At 34.6% G+C, this 27,847-nt stretch overlaps 3 protein-coding genes across 8 annotated transcripts; all 3 read right to left on the reverse strand.

Moving 5' to 3' along the window:
* Positions 1-1,396: 1,396 nt before the first annotated feature.
* On the reverse strand, positions 1,397-23,984 carry LOC103420567 (uncharacterized). 5 transcript variants are annotated; one of them, XM_029105365.2, is made up of 9 exons: positions 8,853-8,982; positions 6,916-7,209; positions 6,613-6,824; positions 6,235-6,508; positions 5,924-6,136; positions 2,569-2,730; positions 2,268-2,479; positions 1,918-2,170; positions 1,397-1,824 (listed from the first exon to the last, which is right to left on the reverse strand). In XM_029105365.2, exons 2-9 carry the CDS (start codon positions 7,174-7,176, stop codon positions 1,531-1,533), a joined length of 1,881 nt encoding a protein of 626 aa, XP_028961198.2. In that variant the 5' UTR covers positions 7,177-7,209; positions 8,853-8,982; the 3' UTR covers positions 1,397-1,530. The 5 variants fall into 5 exon arrangements, with proteins under 5 accessions (XP_028961198.2, XP_017185893.3, XP_070680644.1 ...); XM_017330404.3 differs by lacking the exons at positions 5,924-6,136; positions 6,235-6,508; positions 6,613-6,824; positions 6,916-7,209; positions 8,853-8,982 and adding an exon at positions 4,161-4,455 and having other exon boundaries at positions 2,569-2,864; XM_070824543.1 differs by lacking the exons at positions 5,924-6,136; positions 6,235-6,508; positions 6,613-6,824; positions 6,916-7,209; positions 8,853-8,982 and adding an exon at positions 4,130-4,251 and having other exon boundaries at positions 2,569-2,864.
* On the reverse strand, positions 11,984-15,918 carry LOC103438794 (uncharacterized). Of its 2 annotated transcripts, none has more exons than XM_029105366.2 (5): positions 15,729-15,918; positions 13,173-13,468; positions 12,873-13,084; positions 12,501-12,774; positions 11,984-12,407 (listed from the first exon to the last, which is right to left on the reverse strand). In XM_029105366.2, exons 2-5 carry the CDS (start codon positions 13,431-13,433, stop codon positions 12,114-12,116), a joined length of 1,041 nt encoding a protein of 346 aa, XP_028961199.2. In that variant the 5' UTR covers positions 13,434-13,468; positions 15,729-15,918; the 3' UTR covers positions 11,984-12,113. The 2 variants fall into 2 exon arrangements, with proteins under 2 accessions (XP_028961199.2, XP_008375567.2); XM_008377345.4 differs by having other exon boundaries at positions 15,760-15,912.
* LOC103410046 (uncharacterized) lies at positions 17,071-24,023 on the reverse strand. Its single transcript, XM_029105367.2, has 5 exons — positions 23,844-24,023; positions 18,288-18,579; positions 17,985-18,196; positions 17,615-17,888; positions 17,071-17,520 (listed from the first exon to the last, which is right to left on the reverse strand). Exons 2-5 carry the CDS (start codon positions 18,546-18,548, stop codon positions 17,227-17,229), a joined length of 1,041 nt encoding a protein of 346 aa, XP_028961200.2. The 5' UTR covers positions 18,549-18,579; positions 23,844-24,023; the 3' UTR covers positions 17,071-17,226.
* Positions 24,024-27,847: the final 3,824 nt, after the last annotated feature.

Here is a 27,847-nt window from a genome sequence, read left to right on the forward strand (position 1 = left end):
TTGTCCGTTTTGGGCTTACCATTCTCTCACGATTTTGTTTTTGGGAACTCACACAAGAACTTCCCACTGGATCACCCATCCTAGGAATGCTCTCGCCCGAACTCGCTTAACTTTGGAGTTCTGATTGACTCCGAAGCCAATGAGCTCCCAAAAGGCCTCGTGCTATAGGGAAGGGAGCATGTACATATAAGACACATCACCCCTCTCTGTTGGTCGATGTGGGATATTACAAAGTGATTACAAGATGCAGTATTTTACGAAATATTTTTCAAATGTCATATGTATAGTGAATTTTAAAAGAAATAATGGTGTCAAACATGTGTCATAAAAAATATTGATTTAGTAATCCACCATCCCTTTATTTATTAAAATGATAGGTGACACAACCTGATTAGAGAACAATTAAAAAAAATATAAAAGAAAAAATTGGGAAGTTGGTCACGTGGGAAATGGAAAAAGAACTTTTTCTTCAAAATGGGGAGTTGGTCACGTGGGAAGTGTAGAGAGAATGTTTTTCTTCTTCGTTGGAACTAGGTCCAAGAACAGGAGAATCATGGTGGTATTCTCTGTGTTCCTCTTCGTCTAAGATAAGACTTCTTCTCAACCCTGAAACTGGATTGCCTAAGTAAGCTCGGAACTCTTTTGTTTCACAACACCCTATTCCTTCTCAGGCCTATTCAAATGGCTGTATGGATAATGCTTTTAGGCTGAACCGAAGAATTGGCTTGAAATGATTATCCGAGTTGCTCCCAGTTTGACAGTTTCTATTGCTTGTTTCATGCATTTGTAACTTATTTTTTGCCCTTTATTCCAATTATGGTCTTTCTACTCATTGTCTTTGACACAATAATGAAAAAAAATTCTTTTGTTCATTCGAAAGTACGGCATTGCATCTTTCACTTCTAGCAGGAATTAGAAATGGAAGATTGATAGCGTTCACCAAAAATGATAGCTAGCAGTTAGTACAGGCTGGAAAAGGGTGATCAGTAGAAGAACTAACAGAATGGCGCTGGCATGTACAAAGTTTGATTTTGGTCTCTGTGGTTTATTTTTTAAATTATTATTAACAGGAGGGGGAAGGTTCAAAATTATTACAATAATTTGAGGGAGGGGGAGTTTCGAGCCTTGGATGCAGAGATGGAAATCCAACACCCTATTACTAGGATATATTGGACCACATGCAGATATTACATGGGTGGAAATCCAACACCTTGTTCTTGTAGTTTCAATTATCGCGTTTCTAAAGAGATGCTTTACCTTTTGGGTGTTACATTTGCACGAATCGCATTGCATCCGTCATTTGTGTAGTTCCAACTTTGCTCTTCGTACACCTTCCAGGTACTAATTCGTTGGATGTAGCCATAAAAATGGCCTTAGATATGGAACATCATACAACTAATTTCAAATCGACTCTATTATTTCCTCTATTTGAATTGTAACATTACAAAGATTTAGATTTGTCTTGGAACATAATTTGTATAAAATGTAGCATCTCTGAGAGAGCTGCCCTGTATCGACGACGTCAATGGTCTACTCTTTAATTAGAAGTGCCCTTAAGATGACTTCACTCATACCATCTGGAGCTGGCAACAAATGTCCACCACCTGGTACCTCATGGTAGTGAATCCATGGAAGCTTTTCGGCAATATAGCGTTGCAGCTCAACTGGGACAAGCTTATCTTCGTCACCCTGCCATAGATGGACCGAGCCTTCGTTGCTGGCAAAGGGGTTCTGCAGATCCATAGGATCAAATTCCCAGCTCCCAAATCCAACTACCATGTCGCGAAAGATGGACTCAGCTTCTCCTTGCTGTGTGGCATGTTCCTGCCCAAACAAATAACAAAACAAACAAAAATCATCAACTCTGCCGAGTTTCTATAAAATCGTAAACAATTAGCGATCGAATAAGGAAAGTACCTTGTGCTTTTCTCTTCCAGAAACCTTTGCATTCTTAATGGCTTCCCAATCTTGGCGGGACAACATAACCCTGTGTTTAGGAAAGAATTTCTGAGTGTTCCACCAGTAGGTTAACCAAGGTATATAGTGGGCAGCTCGAAGCGCCCATTGATCCTGTGGAGCTTGCTTCTTATAGGCATAAGATGACAGGTTGGCAGGAAGTCCTGGCCACCAGTAGTTGATCACCGGAGCGATCAGTGCTGCTCCAGCTAGCCTGTCGTAACAGGCATCCCAAACACATCGAACTTTAGAGAAAATTTTCAGTACCGAACGATGCATCATCAGCTAACGAGGCTCTTGCAAAATCTTACCTATGAGGGATGTACTGAAGACACTTCCAGATGACCTGTCCTCCCATTGAGTATCCAATCATATAAAATTTGGATCCGAGTTCCAGCTGATCACCAAGCTCCTCCATATCTAACGCCAAGCTCTTCGTTGTTCGCTTAGGATCCGGATCACTTTCACCGTACCCTGGTCTGTCGAAAGACACAATGTACACACCTAAATCTTCAATAACTTCCTGAGGAAAGAAAAAAAAACACACGCACCACGAAATCAACCAATAAAGAGTTGAATTGAAAAATGACCAAGAATCAAGCAAGGCAGTACAGGAGAGACGGCTGTTGCAATGATTGGATCATGTCGGGAACTAAAGAAGGGATGAACAAAGATAATCTTGTACTTGGCCACTTGTTTTGGAACACCATGTTCCTTGTAGGCCAAAAATCTTCCATCCCTTAGCCTTATTCTAGGCGATGTGACGGGTGGACCGCCAGGCGAACCACAGATGTTCGGAGGTGGTGGTCGGGTGGCCTGATATGCCCACGCCAGCAATCCAACCAACAAGATGAATGTGATCCTCTTAAACATGTTTGAGAAGATGGAAAGTATGAAACTTTACTCACCTGCAGTAAAGAAGCAAATAGAAAAATAACATTACACTAGAGGACATCATTGTATAATAAGTTTAAAGTGCTTTTAGATTTAGGTCCAAAAATAAGTTGTTTCCGGAGTTCAGTAATCTAATTACATGTTTTGATACTAATTTTACCCTTTTAGATAAAAATATTTAAATTCTTTAATTAAAGAATACAATTCCTAAATATTAAATAGAAAATCGATTTATGTGGCAGCTAATCAAAATGATCATATATTTGAATCTAAATATACACCTTTTTTCGTAGCCGTAAAAACATTATAATGCATTTTGAGAAAGGAGATGATAATATGTGAGAGAAAAGAAAGATCGAAGATGTTGGAAGTTTGAAACGTGAGAAACAAAAACACAAAGATACAATAAAATGAGTTGATTAAAAAGAAAACAAGAAATAAAAGAGGAGAATGCTTCCATGGTGCTTTGGTGCCACCTGTCTCATATTTATTGGGTTGGTTTGAGTGCTTTAATCAGACTTGACCAAACGAGATTCAACACTAGGGGATTTCATTTCTACATTTAAGAACAAAGCAGTAGCAGATGCCATACAAAAATGAGAAAGAAGAACGAAAAAAAGACAAAAAAAGAAAAGGAATATTTTTGTTTGCTATTCTTAAGTGATGGTGATTCTTATTACTCTATTTATCATCGTAAAATGAGTTTAAATTTCAAATATGTATAGTGAATATATATAGACCTCAAAATTTAAACCCATTAAATAATGGTAAATAGACTTGTGAGTATTATCATCACTTGATAATGATGATTCGTGAGCAAAAATGCACCCGGAAAAAAATTATGAAGATAAAACGAGCCGTGAGAAGTAGGTCAGTAAGAGATTTAATTCCTAATCACTGAATTCATTTCAACAAGTAAACTATTCTTAATAATAGTTTGAAAAATTAGACTTATAGTAAATTTTCTCGAGTTTTTTAATTTGCTACTTCCCCTCAATTGATGAAAGGTTATTTAAATCAAACAACAACCAGAAAAATGGACAATCAAGTATAAAGAAAACAAATTCACACACGCTTTACTTTTATCCAAAACAATATTACAAATATCAAAACTATAAGATGCGGATTTTAATATATAAGAGAGAAACAGTGTTCTAGCTAATTTGATTATACTAATTGTTCCTGTAAACGCACACAATCAATAAATAAGTTGCAAATTAAAAGATGCACTCCTTTGTTTAACCAAAACCACAAGAAAAGAAATCATAAAAAATCATACTTGCTAATGTGGTTTTTTGGTAAAAACTTACCACCAACACTCCTCCCTCTGTGATAATAATAAGTTTATGCAGAAGAAAATGGCAGAAACCAGGCTGAGTGAGCAGCTGCTTTTAGCTTTTGTGTGGTTGTTAAATTACGTGGAGGAACCCACCTTCACCTATTTCAAGGCTCGTTTCTTGTCTAGGACTGGCTTGACTTAGACAATCTGCCGGATTTTAAAGAAAACAAAAATAGAAATATGAATGTCAGATTGCATGTTTTGTCAAAGTGACGAACGTAGATGGAGACGCGAAGAAAAATTGTCCATCTTAATCTTAGACTTTTTGTAAAGATTAGGAGAAATAAGTTTTGTTGGTAATTTTAATGACATATTTGTCAATCTCCTTCCCTCTGAACTTGGAAAAAGTTGCTAAATTTCTGTATAAATTTTAATTTTAATCGATTACTCGCCTGAGTTGTTATAATTAACCAAATTTTCCCTTAATGTTAGATTTTGGAATTTTTGTTCTATTTTGGTCACAACAAATGTTTGAGGACAATAAAGTAATTTTATTCTTAATGTGGACATCAAATTGCTTTTTGTTTTTTCCTTCTCCACCTCCTCGACACCGTTCACTCAAATTGCTTTTTGTTTTTTTTCCTTCTCCACTTCCTCGATGCCGTTCACTCTCTGTTCGAATTAGTAGCTGCAATGTATTAGCTTTGCACCCAATTTACCAAAACAAAATTATCTTTTTGCCTTCATACAATTGTCATGTGTTGCTTGCATGACCAAAATAGAAGAAAAAATTTAAAATCTAACAGGAAAAAAATGGCTATTTATAACAGTTTAAAATAATAATCGACTAAAATTAAATTTCAAAAGAAAAATTAACAGTTGCATAAATGTTAAGCAAATCAAGAAATAGGTCAATTTTAATTAATAGCATATTATTTTATTTTTATTTTTTTGAAGAGAATTAATGGCATATTACAAGGAATAAATCCTTGTGGTATTTGATAGTTGGTGGCCATGGAGAAATTTTTAGTTATAACCAAAATACGGATGATATATCACGTGTTTCTACGTAAGTGGTAAAAAATTTTAATTTTTAAATTATTAACATTTTAACACACATAATACATCATTTATATAAAGATACGTAATGTATCATTTAATGTAACGGTCACATTAAAAAATCTATTGTGGCCATGGTTGGCAGCCTTCCTCTTCGCTTTTATTCTTTTTCTCTATTGGGTTGGGATTTTTTTTTTTTTTTTTTGAAGAATTGGTTTGGGATTTTTATGAGTCGGCACTGAACAGGAAGGCAGGTGTGGTTGTTGGTTTGTCCAATCCAAAAGTTGGAGGCTGCTCAACTACACGACATAATAAACGACAAAATAGACGAGTCTATATGTGGGCGTTGTTAGTTGTCCTAATAAGAGTAGACAAATGCTAGCAGAATTCTTTTTAAAATGAGACTTTTTATTGATTTTTTAACATTCCACAGTTTAACATTAATTATCGTGCGAATGTTATAAAATATTATATAAAAAATATAAGGTACAGAGAGTCAATTGAAAGTCTCACCATTAAGAGAGTCCCTTTATTATTTCTATAAAATTTTGGTTACAACTTACAACCATACCATTAGAGCATCTCCAAAAAAAAAAAAAAGATAATGTAGCATCTCTAAGAGAGCTGCCCTGTATCAACGACGTCAATGGTCTACTTCTCTCTAATTAGAAGTGCCTTTAAGATGACTTCGCTCATACCATCTGCAGCTGGAAACAAATGTCCACCACCTGGTACCTCATGGTAGTGAATCCATGGAAGCTTTTCGGCAATATAGCGTTGCAGCTCAACTGGCACAAGCTTATCTTCGTCACCCTGCCATAGATGGACCGAGCCTTCGTTGCTGGCAAAGGGGTTCTGCAGATCCATTACATCAAATTCCCAGCGCCCAAATCCAACTACCATGTCGCGAAAGATGGACTCAGCTTCTCCTTGCTGCGTGACATGTGCCTGCCCAAACAAATAACAAAAGAAAACAAAAGAAAAATCATCAACGCTGCCGAGTTCTGTAAAATCCTAAACAATCAGCGATCTAACAAGGAAAGTACCTTGTGCTTTTCTCTTCCAGAAACCTTTGCATTCCTAATGATTTCCCAATCTTGGCGGGAAAACATATTCTCTGGTTTCCCGGATACAACGCTGGATTTAGGAAAGAATTTCTGAGTGTTCCACCAGTAGGTTAACCAAGGTATATAGTGAGCAGCTCGAAGCGCCCATTGATCCTGCGGAGGTTGCTTCTTATAGGCATAAGATGACAAGTTGGCAGGAAGTCCTGGCCACCAGTAGTTGATCACCGGAGCGATCAGTGCTGCTCCTGCTAGCCTGTTGTAATAGGCATCCCAAACACATCAAACTTTAGAAAAAAAAAATTCAGTACCGAACGATGCATCATCTGGTACCGAAGGAGGCTTCTTGTAAAATCTTACCTATGAGGGATGTACTGAAGACACTTCCAGATGCACTGTCCTCCCATTGAGTATCCAATTACATAAAATTTGGATCCGAGTTCCAGCTGATCACCAAGCTCCTCTATATCTAACGCCAAGCTCTTTGCTGTTCTCTTAAGATCCGGATCACTTTCCCCGTACCCTGGTCTGTCGAAGGACACAATGTACACACCTAAATCTTCAATGACTTCCTGAGAAAAGAAAAAAAAATAAAAATCCACCACGAAATCATCCAACATAGAAATTAACTGAAAAGTGACAGAGAATCAAGCAAGGCAGTACCGGAGAGACGGATATTGTAATGATTAGATCGTGTCGGGAACTACTGAAGGGATGAACAAAGATAATCTTGTACTTTGCGATTGGTTTTGGAACACCATGTTCCTTGTAGGCCAAAAATCTTCCATCCCTTAGCCTTATTCTAGGCGCTGTTATGGGTGGACCGCCAGGCGAACCACAGATGGTCGGAGGTGGGGGTCGGGCGGCCTGATATGCCCACGCCAGCAATCCAACCAACAAGATGAATGTGATCCTCTTAAACATGTTTGAGAAGATGAAGTATGAAACTTTGCCCAACTGCAGTAAAGAAGCAAATACAAAAGTAAATTACACTTGAGGACATTATATAATAAGTTTTAAGATAATTTTTTATTCAGGTCCAAAATTATAAGTTGTTTTTTGGAACCAGTCGAGTAATCTAATTACATATTTTTATACCAATTTTACCCTTTTAGATAAAAATATTTATATTCTTTAACTAGAGAGTACAATTCCTAACTAGCAGGTATTTTACCAAATTAGGAAATTGATATACGTAGCAGATAGTCTAGAAAAATATATTCCATGTAATTTATATACTCATTACTCTATTTATCACTGTAAAATGAGTTTAAATTTCAAGATATGCAATGGCGGAGCGAAGTACAAGGCTACCCTTGTAAGATCCCACATCGCGCCCAGGGGTGTGGATCCTGTAAGCCTTATATGTATATTCTCATCTCTACCTAGCACAAGTTCTTTTGGGAGGTCATTGGCTTTGGTTTCCATCAGAACTTCGAAGTTAAGCAAGTTCCCGCGAGAACAATCCTAGGATGGGTGACCCACTGGGAAGTTCTCGTGTGAGTTCCCAGAAACAAAACCGTGAAGGCGTGGTCGGGGCCTAAAGCGAACAATATCATGCTACGATGGAGTCGAACCTGGGATATGATAGGGGCCCGGACTGGGATATGACAACCCTTGGCCTGGGCTATAGCCTAGGTAGCTCTTGTGGGTACAAACCAAGTATTCCCTATATTTCATTTATTTTTATATTCATCTCACTATTAGCTCATGTATTTATTTTATTTATTTACTTCATTAACCAATACTATTTATTTCCTAACAAAATCTATTTTATAGTTCATATGCTATCCATTTATGGTTAATCGTGACAATAATTACTTACTCTAATAACGCTTTTAATTCTTTTCAAAAGTAACTCGTTGCATGTTTTAGTTTTTGAATTATTTTATGCATGACTTTTTTCTATTTAAAAAAGTTTTACAACGTGTTAACCTTTTTCTATTTATTTATATATATATTTGCCATATTAAAGGTTGATGAACATAGAATAATTGGACGAGCTTTGCTTATAACATTAACGTATAGTCCTTTTTCAAAAAACAAACATTTTTTAATACTTCTTGGCTAGCCCACCGGCCATAAATTTTCTGGCTCCGCCTTTGAAGATATGTGGAGTGGACAGACACTGACTTTAAAATTTAAATTCACATGTGAGCATTATCACCACTTTACTATAGTAAGCAAAAATGCACCCGAAAAAAAATTATGAAGATAAACCCAGCCGTGAGAGGTAGATGAGGAAGAGATTTAATTCCTAATCACTCCGAAGAGGTAGATGAGGAAGAGATTTAATTCCTAATTACTGAACTTACTTCAATAAGGAAATTATTCTTAATAATAATTAGATTTATATTAAGTTTTCTCGAGTTTTTTAATTTGGTATTTCCCCTCAATTGAAAAATGGTTATTCAAATTAGACAACCAGAAAAATTTAGACTTTTATCGAAATAATATTCTAAAATCTAAATTACAGAAGACGGATTCTAATATTTAAGAGAAGTCTTACTTGATATGCACTCCATTGTTAAACCAAAATTACAAGAAAGGAAATCATAAAAAATCATACTTGCTAATGTGGTTTTTGGGTAAAAACTTACCACCAACCCTCCGCTCCTCCGTCTGTGACAATAATTTGTTTATGCAGAAGAAAATGGCAGAAATAGGCTGAGTGAGCAGCTGCTTTTAGCTTTTGTGTGGTGCTGAAGCTGCCGTGTTTGGTGTCTCTTTGCTGCTCATTTTTTTAATACCAGTTAATTTTTGCTCCTTTCTTAACCAAAGTTAATTTTTTTCAAAATTGGAAAAGAACATTTAATATTAAAGTTAACCAGTTACTTAGTATCATAATCTAGTAGTATTCATTTTTATTTATAAGTGAGAGGTCTTAGGTTTAATTCTCGCCAAAAACGAATTTGTACTAAATTATTGCTAACTCATTGTGGGACTAAAGAGGGTGTATTCAATTAGGATTTTGAGGGATTTTAATTTTTTTAATGAATCTAGGGGTATTCAATTAGGATTTTAAATGATTCTCTGAAATTCAATGTGTATTCAATCAGGATTTTAAGATAGTTTATTAAAATCCTTAGAAATTCAGGTGTATTGAATTAGAATTTTAAAGAAGTTTATAACATTCCAAGTGTATTCAATTCGAATTTGAATTTAAAGAATTTGGAAAAGTTAGGAATTAGAGGGAATTAAAGAGATTTTGTAGTGTATTTTAAGCATCCATAAATCTCACATTTTCCATGAGATTTCGAGGGAATTGAATCAAAATTTTACATTGAATCTTTATAAATCAGTTAAACTCCATAAAAATCCATTAAAATCTCTCAAATTCTCAATTGAATACACCCCCTAAGTCCATCCCTTTCCCTTTCCCTTTAGGGGGTGTATTCAATTGGGAATTTGAGAGATTTTAATGGATTTATAAATCCATGGATTTTTATTGAGTTTAACTGATTTGTAGAGATTTTATGTAAAATTTTGATTCAATTCCCTCGAAATCTCACGGGAAGATGTGAGATTTGTGAATGCTTAAAATACACTACAAAATCTCTCCAAATCCCTCTAATTCCTCAACTTCTCCAAATTCTCTAAATTCTAATTCTAATTGAATACACCTAAAATATTATAAACTTTTTTAAAATTCTAATTGAATACACTCGGATTTCTAAGGATTTTAATCAATTATTTTAAAATCCTGATTGAATACACATTGAATTTCAGAGAATCACTTAAAATTCTGATTGAATACCCCTAGATTCATTAAAATAATTAAAATCCTTCAAAATCTCAATTAAATACACTCCCTTAATGTAGATAATATCGTTTGTTAAAAAAAATTAAAATTAATCACAATTAGTTAAAATGGCATGTGTCAGATGATAAAGAGTATTGGTGGTGAGTAAAAAAGTGTTCACATTATTGTTAAATTACGTGAAGGCCCCCACCTTCACCTATTTTAACGCTCGTTTGTTGTCTAGGACTGACTTGGCTTAGGTCACCTGCTGACTTTAATGAATATCAAATAGAAATATGGACCAGATTGCATATTTTGTCAAAGTGACGACCGAAGATAGCGAAGTCACGAAAAAAACTTGGTCAATTTAAATTTAAATTTTTTATAAAGATTAGTAGGATTAAGGTTTGTTGATAATTTTAATGAGTTATTTGTCTATTATCTCCTCCCCAAGCTTGTAAACAGTTTCTAATTTTTGTATGAATTTTAATTTTAGTTGATTATTTGCTTGAACTTTTATAATAACCAATTTTTAATCCTAAGATTAGATATTGGAATTTTTCATTCAAAACAAATGTTTGAGACCAATAAAGTAATTTTATTATTAATGTGGATTTCAAATTGCTTATTTTTTTTTACCCTTCTCTCTTCCTCTAGTGGACTCCGAATACTTTCTGTTTGAATCAGTCATGAGAGTCCAATAAGCAGTTGTAATGTATTGGCTTTCCACTCAATTTACCAAAAAATTTACCTTTTTACCTTCATACAGTTGTCATCTATTGTTTGCATGACCATGATGAATGAAAAAAAGTTCAAAATCTAATTGGGAAAATTTGTTTATTTATAAAAGTTTAAAAATGTAATCAGCTAAAATTAAAGTAAAAAAAAATATTTAACAACTTTGTAAAAGTTTGGAGAGCAAATCAAGAAACATGTCAATTTCAATCAATTAAAATGATAGGTGAACAATTAAAAAAAAAAAGAAAAAGAAAAAGAAAATTGGGAAGTTGGTCACGTGGGAAATGGAAAAAGAACGTTTTTCTTCAAAATGGGGAGTTGGTCACATGGGAAGTGTAGAGATAATGTTTTTCTTCTTCATTGGAACTAGGTCCAAGAACAGGAGAATCATGGCCGTATTCTCTGTGTTCCTTTTCGTCTGAAATTAGATACTTCTTCTCAACCCTGAAAATGGATTGTTGAAGTAAGCTCGGGACTCTTTTGTTCCACAACACCGTATTCCTTCTCAGGCCTATTCAAATGGCTGTATGGATAATGCTTTTAGGCAGAACCGAAGAATTGGCTTGAAATGATTATCCGAGTTGCTCGCAGTTTGACAGTTTCTGTTGCTTGTTTCATGCATTTGTAACTTATTTTTTGTTCTTTATTCCAATTATGGTCTTTCTATTCATTGTCTTTGACACAATAATGAATAATTTTTCTTTTGTTCATTCGAAAGTACGGCATTGCATCTTTCACTTCTAGCAGGAATTAGAAATGGAAGATTGATAGATTTCACTAAAAATGATAGCTAGCAGTTGGTACAAGATTGATAAATTTCACTGGAAAATGGTGATCAGTAGAAGAACTAATAGAGTGGCGCTAGCATGTACAAAGTTTGATTTTAGTCTCTGTAATATTTTTTTTTTAATTACTATTAACGGGAGGGGGAGGTTCAAAACTATTCCAATAATTTGAGGGAGGGGGGTTTCGAGCCCTGGACGCATAGGTGGAAATTCAACGTCCTATTACTAGGATATATTGGACCACATGCAGGTATTACATGGGTGGAAATTCTAACCCCTTGTCCCTGTAGTAGTTTCAATTGTCGCGTTTCTAAAGAGATGCTTTACCTTCCGGGTGTTACATTTGCACGAATCGCATTGCATCTGTCATTTGTGTAGTTCCAACTTTGCAGTTCGTTCACCTGCCAGGTACGAGTTCGCTGGATGTAACCATAAAAATGGCCTGCGATATGGAACATCATACAACTAATTTCGAATCGACTCTTCATTATTTCCTCTATTTGAATTGTAACATTACAAAGATTTGTCTTGGAACATAATTAGTATATAATGTAGCATCTCTGAGAGAGCTGCCCTGTATCGACGACGTCAATGGTCTACTCTTTAATTAGAAGTGCCTTTAAGATGACTTCACTCATACCATCTGCAGCTGGCAACAAATGTCCACCACCTGGTAACTCATGGTAGTGAATCCATGGAAGCTTTCCTGCAATATAGCGTTGCAGCTCAACTGAGACAAACTTATCTTCATCACCCTGCCATAAATGGACCGAGCCTTCGTTGTTGACAAAAGGGTTCTTCAGATCCGTAGGATCAAATTCCCAGCTCCCAAATCCAACTATGATGTCGCGAAAGATGGACTCAGCTTCTCCTTGCTGTGTGGCATGTTCCTGCCCAAACAAATAACAAAACAAACAAAAATCATCAACGCTGCCGAGTTTCTATAAAATCGTAAACAATTAGCGATCGAATAAGGAAAGTACCTTGTGCTTTTCTCTTCCAGAAACCTTTGCATTCCTAATGGTTTCCCAATCTTGGCGGGAAAGCAGATTCTCTACTTTCCCGGATAAAACGCTGTGTTTAGGAAAGAAATTCTGAGTGTTCCACCAGTAGGTTAACCAAGGTATATAGTGAGCAGCTCGAAGCGCCCATTGATCCTGTGGAGCTTGCTTCTTATAGGCATAAGATGACAGGTTGGCAGGAAGTCCTGGCCACCAGTAGTTGATCGCCGGAGCGATCAGTGCTGCTCCAGCTAGCCTGTTGTAACAGGCATCCCAAACACATCGAACTTTAGAGAAAAATTTCAGTACCGAACGATGCATCATCAGGTAACGAGGCTGCTTGCAAAATCTTACCTATGAGGGATGTACTGAAGACACTTCCAGATGACCTGTCCTCCCATTGAGTATCCAATCACATAAAATTTGGATCCGAGTTCCAGCTGATCACCAAGCTCCTCTATATCTAACGCCAAGCTCTTCGTTGTTCGCTTAGGATCTGGATCACTTTCACCGTGCCCTGGTCTGTCGAAAGACACAATGTACACACCTAAATCTTCAATAACTTCCTGAGGAAAGAAAAAAAAAACACCCACCACGAAATCAACCAATAAAGAGTTGAACTGAAAAATGGCAAAGAATCAAGCAGGGCAGTACCGGAGAGACGGCTGTTGCAATGATTGGATCATGTCGGGAACTAAAGAAGGGATGAACAAAGATAATCTTGTACTTGGCCACTTGTTTTGGAACACCATGTTCCTTGTAGGCCAAATATCTTCCATCCCTTAGCCTTATTCTAGGTGCTGTGACGGGTGGACCGCCAGGCGAACCACAGATGTTCGGAGGTGGTGGTCGGGCGGCCTGATATGCCCACGCCAGCAATCCAACCAACAAGATGAATGTGATCCTCTTAAACATGTTTGAGAAAATGGAAAGTATGAAACTTTGCTCACCTGCAGTAAAGAAGCAAATATAAAAATAACATTACACTTGAGGACATCATTGTATAATAAGTTTTAAGGTGCTTTTAGATTTAGGTAAAAAAAAAAGTTGTTTTGAGCGTGAGTACAGTAATCTAATTAAATGTTTTTATACCAATTTTACCTTTTTAGATAATAATATTTAAATTCTTTAACTGGAGAAAACAATTCCTAAGTATTAAAATGGCAAGCAATCAAATGATCATATCTTTGAAATTAAATATACACCTTTTTCGTAGGTATAAAAACATTATAATACATTTTGAGAAAGGAGATGATGATATGTGAGAGAAAAGAAAGATCGAAGATGTTTGAAGTTTGAAACGTAAGGAACAAAAACACAAAGATACAACAAAATGAGTTGATTAAAAAGAAAACAAGAAATAAAAGAGAATGCTTCCATGGTGCTTTGGTGCCACCTGTCTCGTATTTGTTGGGTTAGTTGGAGTGTTTTAATCAGACTTGACCAAACGAGATTCAATGAGGGGAATTCATTTCTACATTTAAGAACAAAGCAGTAGCAGATGCCATTCAAAAACGAGAAGGAAAAACGAAAAAAAGAAAAAAAGAAAAGGAATTTTTTTGTTTACTATTCTAAAGTGATAGTGATTCTCACTACTATATTTATTATCGTAAAATAAGTTTAAATTTTAGATATGTGTAGTAAATAGATACAGATCTTAAATTTTAAACTCATCAAATGATGGTAAATAGAGTTGTGAGTATTATCATCACTTGATAATGATGATTCGTGAGCAAAAATGCACCCGAAAAGAAATTATGAAGATAAAACGAGCAGTGAGAAGTAGGTCGGGGAAGAGATTTAATTCCTAATCACTGAATTTATTTCAACAAGTAAACTATTCTTAATAATAGTTCGAAAAACTAGACTTATAGTAAGTTTTCTCGAGTTTTTTAATTTGCTACTTCCCCTCAATTGATGAAAGGTTATTTAAATAAACTGAAAATATGACTTTAGTCCTTGAAACTTAATTTTCTCCACATAAAACCCGACATAAGTTTTTTACTAGAATAAAACCCATTGACTAGATTCCACATCAGCAAATTCCTTAATTATATTTGACTTTACACATTAAAAAAATTTTGATACCCAAAACACCCCTATTTGAATGTTTGATTTACACAATTAATTCCATACAATTGTAAGGGAGAATTAATGATTTTACAAAAATAAAAAAATAATGAATTCATTGCATAATATAATAACAATAAAACATGCCTAATAAATATATTAATACATGCTTAGTTAAGTCAATAAAATTATATTTTAAGTATAAAATGTAGGTAAATTATTTCACACACACACACACACACACATATATATATATATATAACAACAAAAAAAGCATGCTTGACATACATAAAATTCATGCAGAATAATTTACCTACATAATAAAGCAAACCCAAATATATGCAAAATAATATACCTACATAAAAAATGTTATTATTTTATTCAATACTAGTTTACCTATTATTTGTACATATAATAATAAAACGTGCCCAATATATATGATGATACATACAAAATAAAATACCTACATAATGAAGAAATGTTATTTGATTCAAAATTAATTTACCTACAAAAGATATGTTATTTGCTCATCATAAATTTAAATATAGGTCGATTGATGTGTGTGTGTGTGTGTGTGTGTGTGTGTGTGTGTATAGCTTATGGTAGTAATCTATACATTTGAACGTATATATGTATGTGTTTGGAGTAATAATATGTGCAATAATTATATTTTCATTGTAATTAAGGTGAGTAATAACATGTATATTGATTTTTATTTTGAATATTGTGGTACAAATTGTAAATATTTTGTAATTATAGGTCAATTACTTCTATACTTGAGAGTCATTTTTAAATTTGGGTTTTATTTGGATATTTATAACTAGGTGGGTTTTTATCTAGGAAATAAGAATTGTAAGGGTCTATATCTAAAGAACCCTTAAATAAAACAACAACCAGAAAAATGGACAATCTAGTATAAAGAAAACAAATACACACACACTTTACTTTATCGAAAACAATATTACAACATCAAAACTATAAGATGCGGATTTTAATATATAAGAGAAACACTGTTCTAGCTAATTTGATTATACTAATTGTTCCTGTAAACGCACACAATCAATAAATAAGTTGCAAATTAAAGGATGCACTCCATTGTTTAACCAAAACCACAAGAAAAGAAAGCATAAAAAATCATACTTGCTAATGTGGTTTTTTGGTAAAAACTTACCACCAACGCTCCTCCCTCTGTGATAATAATAAGTTTATGCAGAAGAAAATGGCAGAAGCCAGGCTCAGTGAGCAGCTGCTTTTAGCTTTTGTGTGGTTGTTAAATTACGTGAAGGAACCCACCTTCACCTAATTCACGGCTCGTTTCTTGTCTAGGACTGGCTTGACTTAGACAATCTGCTGGATTTTAAAGATAAAAAAAATATGAATGCCAGATATTTTGTCAAAGTGACGAACGTAGATGGAGACGCGAAGAAAAATTGTCCATCTTTATCTTAAACTTTTTGTAAAGATTAGGAGGAATAAGTTTTGTTGGTAATTTTAATGAGATATTTGTCGATCTCCTTCGAACTTGTAAAAAGTTGCTAAATTTCTGTATAAACTTTAATTTTAATCGATTACTCACCTGATTGCTATAATTAGCCAAATTTTCCCTTAATGTTAGATTTTGGAATTTTTCTTCTATTTTGACCACAACAAATGTTTGAGGACGATAAAGTAATTTTATTTCTAATGTGGACATCAAATTGCTTTTTGTTTTTTACTTCTCCACTTCCTCGACGCCGTTCACTGTCTGTTCGAATTAGTAGCTGCAAAGTATTAGCTTTGCACCCAATTTACCAAAACAAAATTACCTTTTTGTCTTCATACAATTGTCATGTATTGTTTGCGTGACCAAAACAGAGGAAAAAATTTAAAATCTAACAGGGAAAAATTAGCTATTTATAACAGTTTAAAATAATAATCAGTTAAAATTAAAATTCAAAACAAAGATTAACAGTTGCATAAAAGTTCGGAGGCAAATCAAGAAATAGGTTAATTTTAATTAATGGCATATTATAAGTAACAAATCCTTGTGGTATTTGGTAGTTGGTATTGCGTACCACCTAACACAACCACACAGAAAAATGCATCCATTGGTGGCCATGGTTCGCAGCCTTCCTCTTCACTTTTATTCTTTTTCTCTATTGGGTTGGGATTTTTATGAGTCAGCACTGAACAGGCAGGCAGGGGTGATTGTTGGTTAGTCCAATCCAAAAGTTGGAGGAAAAGACTTGGCTGATGAAGAATTCAACAGCAGATTCTGCTTACACCTAATCCCGGCTGGACACATGTCCAAGTTTTGTTAAAAAAAAATTAAAATTTAGACACGTGTTCAATCGAAATTAGTTGTAAGTAGGACCTGCTGCTGAATTTGCAGCAGCCAAGTCCAGTTCAAAGTTGGAGGCTACTCAACAACACGACATAAATAATAGACGACATAAAAGACAAGTCTATATGCGGGGACTGTTAGTTGTCCGAGTAGAGAGAGTTCATTGAAAGTCCCACTCTTGAGAGCCCCTTATCATTTCTATAAGATTTTGGTTACAACCGTACCAGTAGAGCATCTCCAAAAAAAAAGATAATGTATAATCTCTATAATGTAGCATCTCTGAGAGAGCTGCCCTGTATCGACGACGTCAATGGTCTACTCTTTAATTAGAAGTGCCTTTAAGATGACTTCGCTCATACCATCTGCAGCTGGCAACAAATGTCCACCACCTGGTACCTCATGGTAGTGAATCCATGGAAGCTTTTGGGCAATATAGCGTTGCAGCTCAACTGGGACAAGCTTATCTTCGTCACCCTGCCATAGATGGACCGAGCCTTCGTTGTTGACAAAAGGGTTCTTCAGATCCGTAGGATTAAATTCCCAGCTCCCAAATCCAACAATCATGTCGCGAAAGATGGACTCAGCTTCTCCTTGCTGCGTGACCTGTTCCTGCGCAAACAAACAACAAAACAAAACAAAAATCATCAACGCTGCCGAGTTTCTATAAAATCGTAAACAATTAGCGATCGAATAAGGAAAGTACCTTGTGCTTTTCTCTTCCAGAAACCTTTGCATTCCTAATGATTTCCCAATCTTGGCGGGAAAACATATGCTCTGGTTTTCCGGATACAACGCTGGATTTAGGAAAGAATTTCTGAGTGTTCCACCAGTAGGTTAACCAAGGTATATAGTGAGCAGCTCGAAGCGCCCATTGATCCTGCGGAGGTTGCTTCTTATAGGCATAAGTTGACAAGTTGGCAGGAAGTCCTGGCCACCAGTAGTTGATCACCGGAGCGATCAGCGCTGCTCCGGTTAGCCTGTTGTAATAGGCATCTCAAACACATCGAACTTTAGAGAAAAAATTTCAGTACCCAACGATGCATACCGAAGGAGGCTTCTTTGTAAAATCTTACCTATGAGGGATGTACTGAAGACACTTCCAGATGCACTGTCCTCCCATTGAGTATCCAATTACATAAAATTTGGATCCGAGTTCCAGCTGATCACCAAGCTCCTCTATATCTAACGCCAAGCTCTTTGCTGTTCTCTTAGGATCCGGATCACTTTCCCCGTACCCTGGTCTGTCGAAAGACACAATGTACACACCTAAATCTTCAATGACTTCCTGAGAAAACAAAAAAACAAAAAAATCCACCACGAAATCAACCAACATAGAAATTAACTGAAAAGTGACAGAGAATCAAGCAAGGCAGTACCGGAGAGACGGATATTGTAATGATTAGATCGTGTCGGGAACTACTGAAGGGATGAACAAAGATAATCTTGTACTTTGCGATTGGTTTTGGAACACCATGTTCCTTGTAGGCCAAAAATCTTCCATCCCTTAGCCTTATTCTAGGCGCTGTTATGGGTGGACCGCCAGGCGAACCACAGATGTTCGGAGGTGGGGGTCGGGCGGCCTGATATGCCCACGCCAGCAATCCAACCAACAAGATGAATGTGATCCTCTTAAACATGTTTGAGAAGATGATATGAAACTTTGCCCAACTGCAGTAAAGAAGCAAATACAAAAGTAAATTACACTTGAGGACATTATATAATAAGTTTTAAGATAATTTTTTATTCAGGTCCAAAATTATAAGTTGTTTTTTTGGAACGAGTCGAGTAATCTAATTACATATTTTTATACCAATTTTACCCTTTTAGATAAAAATATTTATATTCTTTAACTAGAAAATACAATTCCTAACTAGCAGGTATTTTACCAAAATAGGAAATTGATCTACGTAGCAGATAGTCTAGGAAAATATATTCTATGTAATTTATATGCTCATTACTCTATTTATCACCGTAAAATGAGTTTAAATTTCAAGACATGCAAGGGCGGAGCCAAGTACAAGGTTACCCTGGGCTATAGCCTAGGTAGCTCTTGTGGGTACAAACCAATTATTCCCTATATTTCATTTATTTTTAGGGTAAATTACAAAAAACTACCTCAACTATTGGTGTCACGACACTTTCATACTTCATCTTTTAAAATTGACAATGTCATACCTCATCTTACGAATTTGTGTCAATGTCAGACCTCCATCAATTTTTCTGTTAATTTCTCTGTTAAATGCTGACGTGGCTAGAGACAGGACCCACTCACTAATCCAACTGGATTAAAAAATAATTAAATATTTTTTTAGTAATTAAATATTCAAAACTTAAAAAAATTAAAATTTTAAAAATTAAAAAATTAAAAAATGGCCTAAGGGATCTGGCCTTCCCTTTCCTCCACCCACACCAACCCTTTTTCATCTTCTCTTCGATAGCCACCAAACCCTTCCCCGTCCCCCCCAACCTTCCTCCACCACCCTCTCTCTCTTCTCTCTCTCCTCTCTTTGGGATGCGATCTCCCTCCTCCGTCTTTCTCCCCACTTCCCTCACCACCACCTCCCAACCCGACCCATCCCTCCCCTAGTCCCTCCATACCCAACCTTCCTTCACCACCCGCACCCGATGCCTAGCTTGCCGTTGGGAAGCTTGATCCGAAGGAATCGAATATCGCTAAAATTCTTCAAGACTTGGGTCGAGGAGTGGTGGGTGACGCCGGATTGGTCAAGGTTGTTGATGTCAGTGGCGGAGGAATCTGAGTCATCGACGGAGAGAGAGGAGTGAGACCTATTCGGGGATCGTCGGTTAGGTCTTAGGAACTGACCGAGCACTTGCAAAGGCTTGGTAATGTTGTTGAGGACGAGGCGGACCACAACTCCATCCCTTTCTTCTCCGATGTAACCACTAACCCAGTCATTCTTGTCTCCAACTACCCCACCTTAACCTCTCTCTGCTCCAGCGAACGTCTTTCCCTTCTCTAACAAAACCCAACATCTCTCGTACGGACCTTGTTATCCCATCTTCGAATATATCGATCTCCTCGTCATCTCACCCCCTCCATCTGACAAATCTAAAGCTGCCGTCGGCCATCCCTTGTGACAAACTCGAAGTCGCCTTCCAGGTTGTCAAGCTCTAGATCGCTAATCGAGTAGTTTTGCCGGTTGAAAACTCCCTCAATGGGGACGCAGAGGTTTGCAATTTGACGAACCTCAAGGAATGGCTAGGGCTGCACCTCACCGTTTTGGAGAGAAGGAAGGTGAAAAATTAAGAAGATCGGCCTCCTCCAGGCGCGCATAGAAGGTTTGTCGTTGATGACCTCTCTGCAACTCATAGGCTGCAAGCCCTGCCACTCCTTTAAGGTATCCAAAAAGTTTTCGAATTTCAAATTTCTGTGAAATTTTAGAATTTTTTTGCTTCTGGGTTGTGTTTTTAGTGTGGATTTGTTATTGAATTTTTATTTTATTTTTTATGTGGATTTGTTATTGAATTTATGGTTTGGGGGGCAGATCTGGGTTTGCATGTAATGTGCTTTGAATTTTTGATGAATTTTTCAATTTTTAAAGTCTTGAAGGTTACACAGTGTTGTTTCATGTTCAGGTGAAGGAAATTTGGTTGTGTTTAAAGAGGATGAGGAAGCGGCGGGAAACGATGCAGCAACGGCTAAGGGCTGATGTCAACGATCTTGTTGAAGACAAGGATGAGGAGTCAGGGTGGGATCTGGGTTTGAGTTGGGGGAAGATGGGAGAAGATAAATAGAAGAGAGAGAGAAGGGTTGGTGTGGATGGAAGAAAGGAAGGCCCGCATCCCTAGGCATTTTTTATTTGTTTTGTTTTTTAATTTTTAATTTTTTTAATTTTTTAATATTTTATTATTAAAAATATATTTTATTATTTTTCAATCTAGTTGGATTAATGAGTGGGTCTCGTCTTTGGCCACGTCAGCATTTAACAGAAAAATTGACTGAGATCTGACATTAGCACAAATTCGTAAGATGAGGTATGACATTGTCAATTTTAAAAGATAAGGTATAAAAGTGTCATGACACCAATAGTTGAGGTAGTTTTTTGTCATATACCTTTATTTTTATATTCATTTCACTATTAACCCATGTACTTATTTTATTTATTTACTTCATTAACCAATACTATTTATTTCCTAACAAAATCTATTTTATAGTTCATATACTATCCATTTATGGTTAATTGAGACAATAATTACTTACTGTAATAGCGCTTTTAATTCTTTTCAAAAGCAACTTGTTGCATGTTTCAGTTTTTGAATTATTTTATGCATGACCAAGGTTATAAAAGACGCTAAGCGCTAGTCGGGCAGTGAGCTAGGACTTAACGCCTAGACGGGCTATACGAATTTAAGTAAATATATTATATTTCGTGTAAATAAGTGTTTGTTTATACTTAAAATATATATAATTTCATTATAAACTACAAAATAGAATGACATATATTAGGAAGTATTGAAACATAATGAAAACATGGGAAACATACATATAATGTGTATTCATTTAAGTATTCAACAAGTTCCTTACAATTTATTAAAAAATTAAAATGCAAAATAAAAGTTATCTATTTTCTGTCTAAGTGAGTCGTAACCTAGGTGGACTAGGCGTATGCCTAGACGGTCTAAGCGGGCACCTCAGCAGGTTTAGGCACCGTTTCTTAATTTTCAAACGCTTAGGCATTAATTGGGACCGTGGCCAACCGCTTAGCACCTAAGCAAAGATTTTTAGAATAGTGTGCATGACTTTTATCTATTTAAAAAAGTTTTACAGTGTGTTAACCTTGTTCTGTTTATTTATGTATATATTTGTCATATTAAAGGTTGATGAACATAGAATAATTGGATGAGCTTTGCTGATAAGATTAACGTATAGTCATTTTTCAAAAAACCTACTTTTTTTTTATACTTCTTGGCTAGCCCACCAACCGTAAATTTTTAGGCTCCGCCTTTGAAGATATGTGGAGTGGACAGACACAAACCTTAAAATTTAAACTCATAGGATGTGAGCATTATCACCACTTGATAGTAAGCAAAAATGCACCTGAAAAAAAATTATGAAGATAAACCCAGCCGTGAGAGGTAGATGAGGAAGAGATTTAATTCCTAATTACTGAACTGAAGAGATTTAATTCCTAATTACAGAACTGACTTCAATAAGTAAATTATTCTTAATAATAATTAGATTTATGTTAAGTTTTCTCGAGTTTTTTAATTTGGTATTTCCCCTCAATTGAAAAATGGTTATTCAAATTAAACAACTGAAAATATGACTTTAGCCCCTGAAACTCAAGTTTCTTTACATAAAACCCGACATAGTCTTTTTACCTGAATAAAACCCAATGACTAGGCTCCACATAAGCAAATTCATTAATTCTATTTGCCTTTACACATTTTGCATTTTTTAGATGCCTAAAACACCCCTAATTATAGTTTTAAGTATACATTAAATTCTATGCATATTTGAAGGGAGGGATTAATGAAAAAAAAATGCATTAATGTTTAAAATCATTGCATATTAATATATCATAACAAATTGTATGTTAATGCTTCTGGAAAAAAAAAAAGCACTAATGTTATACTTTCCTTAAGATTTTGTAATTATTTTTCAAATTTGCATAAAATTTGACAATTTTAATTTAATCTTGCCATTTTCTTACCCAAATGAAAATCTGAAAAGGCGCTATAAAATTTGTCCAGTAATAATACATGAAAAATAATTTACTTATAAAGTTAAAGAAATGTTATTTGATTCAACATAAATTTATCTATATTTTATATAATAATATAGGTGAATCATTGCACAAATATATATTAGGAATAAAATGTGCCCAATATATATATATATAATGCATGCAAATAATTCACCTACAAATAAGGGAAATTTGGTTAAAAATAATATATCTACTACTTTCAATTTTCCTTTTTTTTTTACAAACATAATGTACCTACAATATAATTTACCTGTTGTTTAATCAAATAAAAAAATAATGTATCTACTGTTTCATTTTAATGGGGATAATTTGCCTTGGTTTAGTTTTTACGAAATAATTTAGGCACTATTTAACTTGACCAAAATAATGTAACTACTATTTTAATTTACCTACAAAATAAATGCTATTTGATTCAAAATTAATTTACTTATATTTTACATATAAATATAGATAAATTATTTTTAACACACATATATAATAAAAAATAAAAAATGTCTAATGTATGTAATAATCTATGTAAAATAATTTACCTACAACATAAAGAATATTAATTGGTTTGTTTTTTTTATCAAACAATATTATTTGATGGAAAATAACTAATTATACAAAGGATTTTCTTTTTCCATACTAAAAATGTGCCCATATTTGTTTATGAATATGGATAAATTCGTGTGTATATATATATATATATATATATATATATATATACATGTTACTAATATTTATGATACAAGAAAGGAAAATTTTCCATATGGGGTTAATTATTGCTAATCATAATTAGGGTGAGTAATAATATTTATTAACATAATTAGGGTTTTGTGGCATAAGTTGTAAATATGTTGTAATAATTGGTTACATATTTGTCTACATGATAGTCTTTTTGAATTTTGGGTTTTATTTGAGTATTTACTATTAGGTGGGTTTTTGTTTGGAAAATAGGAGTTTCAAGGGCCTTTCTCTAAAGAACCCATTAAACAACCATAAAATTTTAGACTTTCATCGAAATAATATTCTAAAATCTAAATTACAGGAGACGGATTATAATATTTAAGAGAAGTCCTACATGATTATACTAATTGTTTCTGTAAACCTCAATAAATAAGTTGGAAATTAAAGGATGCACTCCATTGTTAAACCAAAATTACAAGAAAAGAAATCATAAAAAATCATACTTGCTAATGTGCTTTTTGGGTAAAAACTTACCACCAACCCTCCGATCCTCCGTCTGTGACAATAATATGTTTATGCAGAAGAAAATGGCAGAAACAAGCTGAGTGAGCAGCTGCTTTTAGCTTTTGTGTGGTGCTGAAGCTGCCGTGTTTGGTGTCTCTGAGCTGCTCGTTTCTTAACCATAGTTAATTTTTTTCAAAATTGGAAAAGAACATTTAATATTAAAGTTGACCGGTCATTTAGTATCATAGTTTAGTAATATTTATCTTTATTTGTAAGTGAGAGGTCTTAAGTTTAATTATTGTCAAAAACGAATTTGTAACAAATTATTACTAGCTCATTGTGAGGTTAAACTCATCAATTCTCCTTTAATGTGGATAATATCATTTGTTAAAAAATATTAAAGTTAATCAGAGTTAATTAAAATAACATGTATATGTGTATTGGTAGTGAGTAAAAGTGTTCACGTTATTGTTAAATTACGTGAAGGCCCCACCTTCACCTATTTTAACGCCCGTTTTTTGTCTAGGAGGACTGACTTGGCTTAGGTCACCTGCTGAATTTAATGAATATCAAACAGAAATATGGACCGAAGATAACGAAGTCACGAAAAAAAACTTGGTCAATTTCAATTTAAATTTTTTATAAAGATTAGTAGGTTTTAAAGAGTTATTTGTCTATTCTCTCCTCCCCATGTAAACAGTTTCTAATTTCTAGATGAATTTTAATTTTAATCGATTATTTGTCTGAATTTTTATAATAATCAATTTTTAATCCTAAGATTAGATATTGGAATTTTTCATTCAAAACAAATGTTTGAGACCAATAAAGTAATTTTACTCCTAATGTGGACTTCAAATTGCTTTTTTTCCCCATCTTCTCTTCAAATAGTCGACTCCGAACACTTTTTGTTTGAATTAGTCTTGGGAGTCCAATTAGCAGCGGTAAAGTATTGGCTTTCCACTTAATTTACCAAAAAAATTTACCATTTTACCTTCGTACAATTGTCATGTATTGTTCGAATGACCATGATGAATGAAAAAATTTAAAATCTAAGGGGAAAATTGTTTATGTATAAACGTTTAAAAATGTAATCAGCTAAAATTAAAGTTAAAAGAAAAATTAACAATTTTGTAAAAGTTTGGAGAGCAAATCAAGAGACATGTCAATTTCAATCAATGGTATATTATATTAAACATCATTGTGGTATTTAGTACTTGGTATTGCGTTCCACCTAACACAACCACACAGAAAAATGCATCCATTGATGGCCATGGTTCACAGCTTACCTTTTCACTTTTTTTCATTTTCTCTAATTGGTATTGGGACATTTTATAGGTGAGCACCGAAGAGGCAGGCAGGGGTGGTTGTTTGGTTAGTCCAATCCAAAAGTTGGAGACTGCTCAACAACACGACATAATAGACAAGTCTATATGCGATGGTTGTTGCCCTAATAAGAGTAAAGAAATGCTAACTCCTAAAAATGGAACTTTTAATTGATTGTCTAACATCTCACAGTTTAACGTTAATTTTCGTACCAACGTTTTAAAATATTGTGCAAAAAACATGAGGTTGCAGATAATCCATTAAAAGTTTCACTTTTGAGAGAGTTTTCTTAACATTTCTCGTAAGAATATCTAATGGGGATGCTTCACAAATGTCATATTGGCTACATCAATTTTACTACAGCATCTCAAAAACAAAAAACTGTGAAACAACTAAAATTCTATTTTAAAGAGCCAAATTTAAAAACACCCATCTTCGACAGACTCTATTAAAGAGTCTTTATTACAGCAAAATAAGAGTCGTTTTTTTAATTTACAGAACACCTGTTTATCAGCTAAATATTAAAATTCAAGAGTGGACCCTTGAGCAACGAAAAAAAAGGAAGAGAGAGAAGGTTGATTTAGAAAATAAGTGGGGCTGAGTTTAAATTGTTAATAATATATTCAAAGTTTGTTAAAATAGAGTGTCGTTGGAGATAAAAAGTTAAACTGAATAACTAAAATCATTTTTGACACTATTCACTTATTAGTTTACAAAAATTTAGAACTTCTCTTGGAGATGCTCGTAATGTAACATCTCACATCGCTCAGGGGTGTGGATCCTGTAAGCCTTATATGTATATTCTCATCTCTACCTAGCACGAGGCCTTTTGGGATCTCACTGGCTTCGGGTTCCATCAGAACTCCAAAATTAAGCGAGTTCGCGCGAGAGCAATCCCATGATGGGTAGTCCATTAGGAAGTTATTGTGTGAGTTCCTAGAAACAAAACCGTGAGGGCGTGGTCGGGGCCCAAAACGGACAATATCGTGCTACGACGGAGTCTCGAACTCAGAATGTGGTAGGGTCCCGAGCCGGAATGTGACACGTAGTGTTAGAGTATCTTCGAGAGATTTTTTAAAACAACATTAGTTAGATTTTTTAGCAAAAAAAACTAACAAAACCTTGTTCCAAGACACTATCTTTAAACTAACATTATTGTGAATAGTCAATCAACTTATGAAGGAAGAGAGAGACTTTAACGTCAGCCGACTATTAAAGAATTATTAAAATCTCCAACTATTCAACTCTCTTGAAGAACTAATAAAAAATTAGACTTGTTAAAATACAGTCTTGTTAGAGACATTTCGTCAAATTGACTAACTAAAATAGTTTTTTGACATTGTTCACTAACCAAGACCATCTTCAAGTGTATTCACAAAGATTACTTTTTGTTAAAGTTGAAGTTTCATCTTGTAAATTCAACCGTCAACGTAGTTGATAAAAAGTATTGCTAGGAAGATTAAATTTTCAGACTAAATTTGCAAACTAAATTATGTGCCACTAATAAGATTTAGCGCGTTAATCAACGTTTAAGTAATAAACTAATAAACATTCATGTCCTTTAGTTTTCAAAATTTAGTCTCCCTAGCATTACTCGTTGATAAATTCAATCTCGAGATTCTCTAAATCTAGAGACTCTTCAACTCACTCCATAAGGGTTAGTTGTACTAAAACCCTTAGAGGTTTATTGATTTTTCATAAAATCCTCTCACGTTTAAGGTATTACACTAACAACCTCTCATGTTTATTTCCCTTTCATATAACCTCTTGAAAATTTTTGCTTATAAATTTATTAATTTACCCTTATTAATTACTTGAAAATAATAAAAAAATGCTTTATAATTATTCATAAAAAAATTTATGAAACATTAAACAGTAAAAAACCAGGCAATTCGACATAAAAGGGAATGAACATGGGACCTGGAAAACCTTCAAATACATTCAAAGAAAGTACTTGGCTGATGAAAAAATCAGCAGCAGCTCCTCCTGCTCACCAATCACAGATGGACATGTGTTCAATCTGTGATTAAAAAATCAATCACTTGAACACGTGTCCATCTGTGATTGGTGAGCAGCAGAAGCTGTTGCTAATTTTTCAGCAGCCAAGTTCTTTTATACATTCAAAGGAATAAGGGCCTTGTAATACGAGTCGACCCCATAGAAGTCTCGTAGGTTGTCAAACGTTCGAGTTCGGACATTCTTGAAGTCATCATTTGTCTCAAATCAGGCCCCCTCTATTAATGAGTGCATTTTTGCTCAACTCCCGTAGCGTGAGTTCACGTGCAAACATGACACGCTTGATTTGATATTTAAAGGGCCTCAATTTACCTGGAGAAACAATTACAATTAGGATGATGAAGGGTTCTCAATCAAACACGGTTAGATCAATGTATGATTCATTGTAATTGTTAGCTATATAATAAAGAAAGTTGAGGTTTCACTATAAAACCAATTGGTAATATAAAGACTAGCTAACTTACTTATAAACTCATACAAAATTTCTTCTCTTATTAATGTGAGATTCATTTTCAACAGAAGAGTTTTCCGCGGGGAGTATGCCAATTAACGAAACGAAACCTCAGCAATAGCGATAAAGAAAAGCTGTACGTATTGGTCCTAGTGAGTTGCTTCTTACAAAAGACGAAAGTTGATATCCATCCTAAATAAACCGTCGTTTTGGGCCACAAGGGATCTGTTTCTGTTTTTTTTTT

This window comes from Malus domestica, chromosome 07 (genome assembly GCF_042453785.1).
Source record: "Malus domestica chromosome 07, GDT2T_hap1".
NCBI classification, from domain to species: domain Eukaryota; kingdom Viridiplantae; phylum Streptophyta; class Magnoliopsida; order Rosales; family Rosaceae; genus Malus; species Malus domestica.

Excerpts from the sequence above, each read along its gene's own strand:
- LOC103420567 (XM_029105365.2), bottom strand. The coding sequence starts at position 7,176 with ATGTTTAAGAGGATCACATTCATCTTGTTGGTTGGATTGCTGGCGTGG. Across the intron at positions 6,825-6,915 it reads TTACAATATCCGTCTCTCCG|GAAGTCATTGAAGATTTAGG; the intron begins GTACTGCCTTGC and ends TTCTTTTCTCAG. Across the intron at positions 2,171-2,267 it reads CTTCAGTACATCCCTCATAG|GCTAGCTGGAGCAGCACTGA; the intron begins GTAAGATTTTGC and ends CTGTTACGACAG.
- LOC103438794 (XM_029105366.2), bottom strand. The coding sequence starts at position 13,433 with ATGTTTAAGAGGATCACATTCATCTTGTTGGTTGGATTGCTGGCGTGG. Across the intron at positions 13,085-13,172 it reads TTGCAACAGCCGTCTCTCCG|GAAGTTATTGAAGATTTAGG; the intron begins GTACTGCCCTGC and ends TTCTTTCCTCAG. Across the intron at positions 12,775-12,872 it reads CTTCAGTACATCCCTCATAG|GCTAGCTGGAGCAGCACTGA; the intron begins GTAAGATTTTGC and ends CTGTTACAACAG.
- LOC103410046 (XM_029105367.2), bottom strand. The coding sequence starts at position 18,548 with ATGTTTAAGAGGATCACATTCATCTTGTTGGTTGGATTGCTGGCGTGG. Across the intron at positions 18,197-18,287 it reads TTACAATATCCGTCTCTCCG|GAAGTCATTGAAGATTTAGG; the intron begins GTACTGCCTTGC and ends TTGTTTTCTCAG. Across the intron at positions 17,521-17,614 it reads CTGGAAGAGAAAAGCACAAG|GAACAGGTCACGCAGCAAGG; the intron begins GTACTTTCCTTA and ends TTGTTTGCGCAG.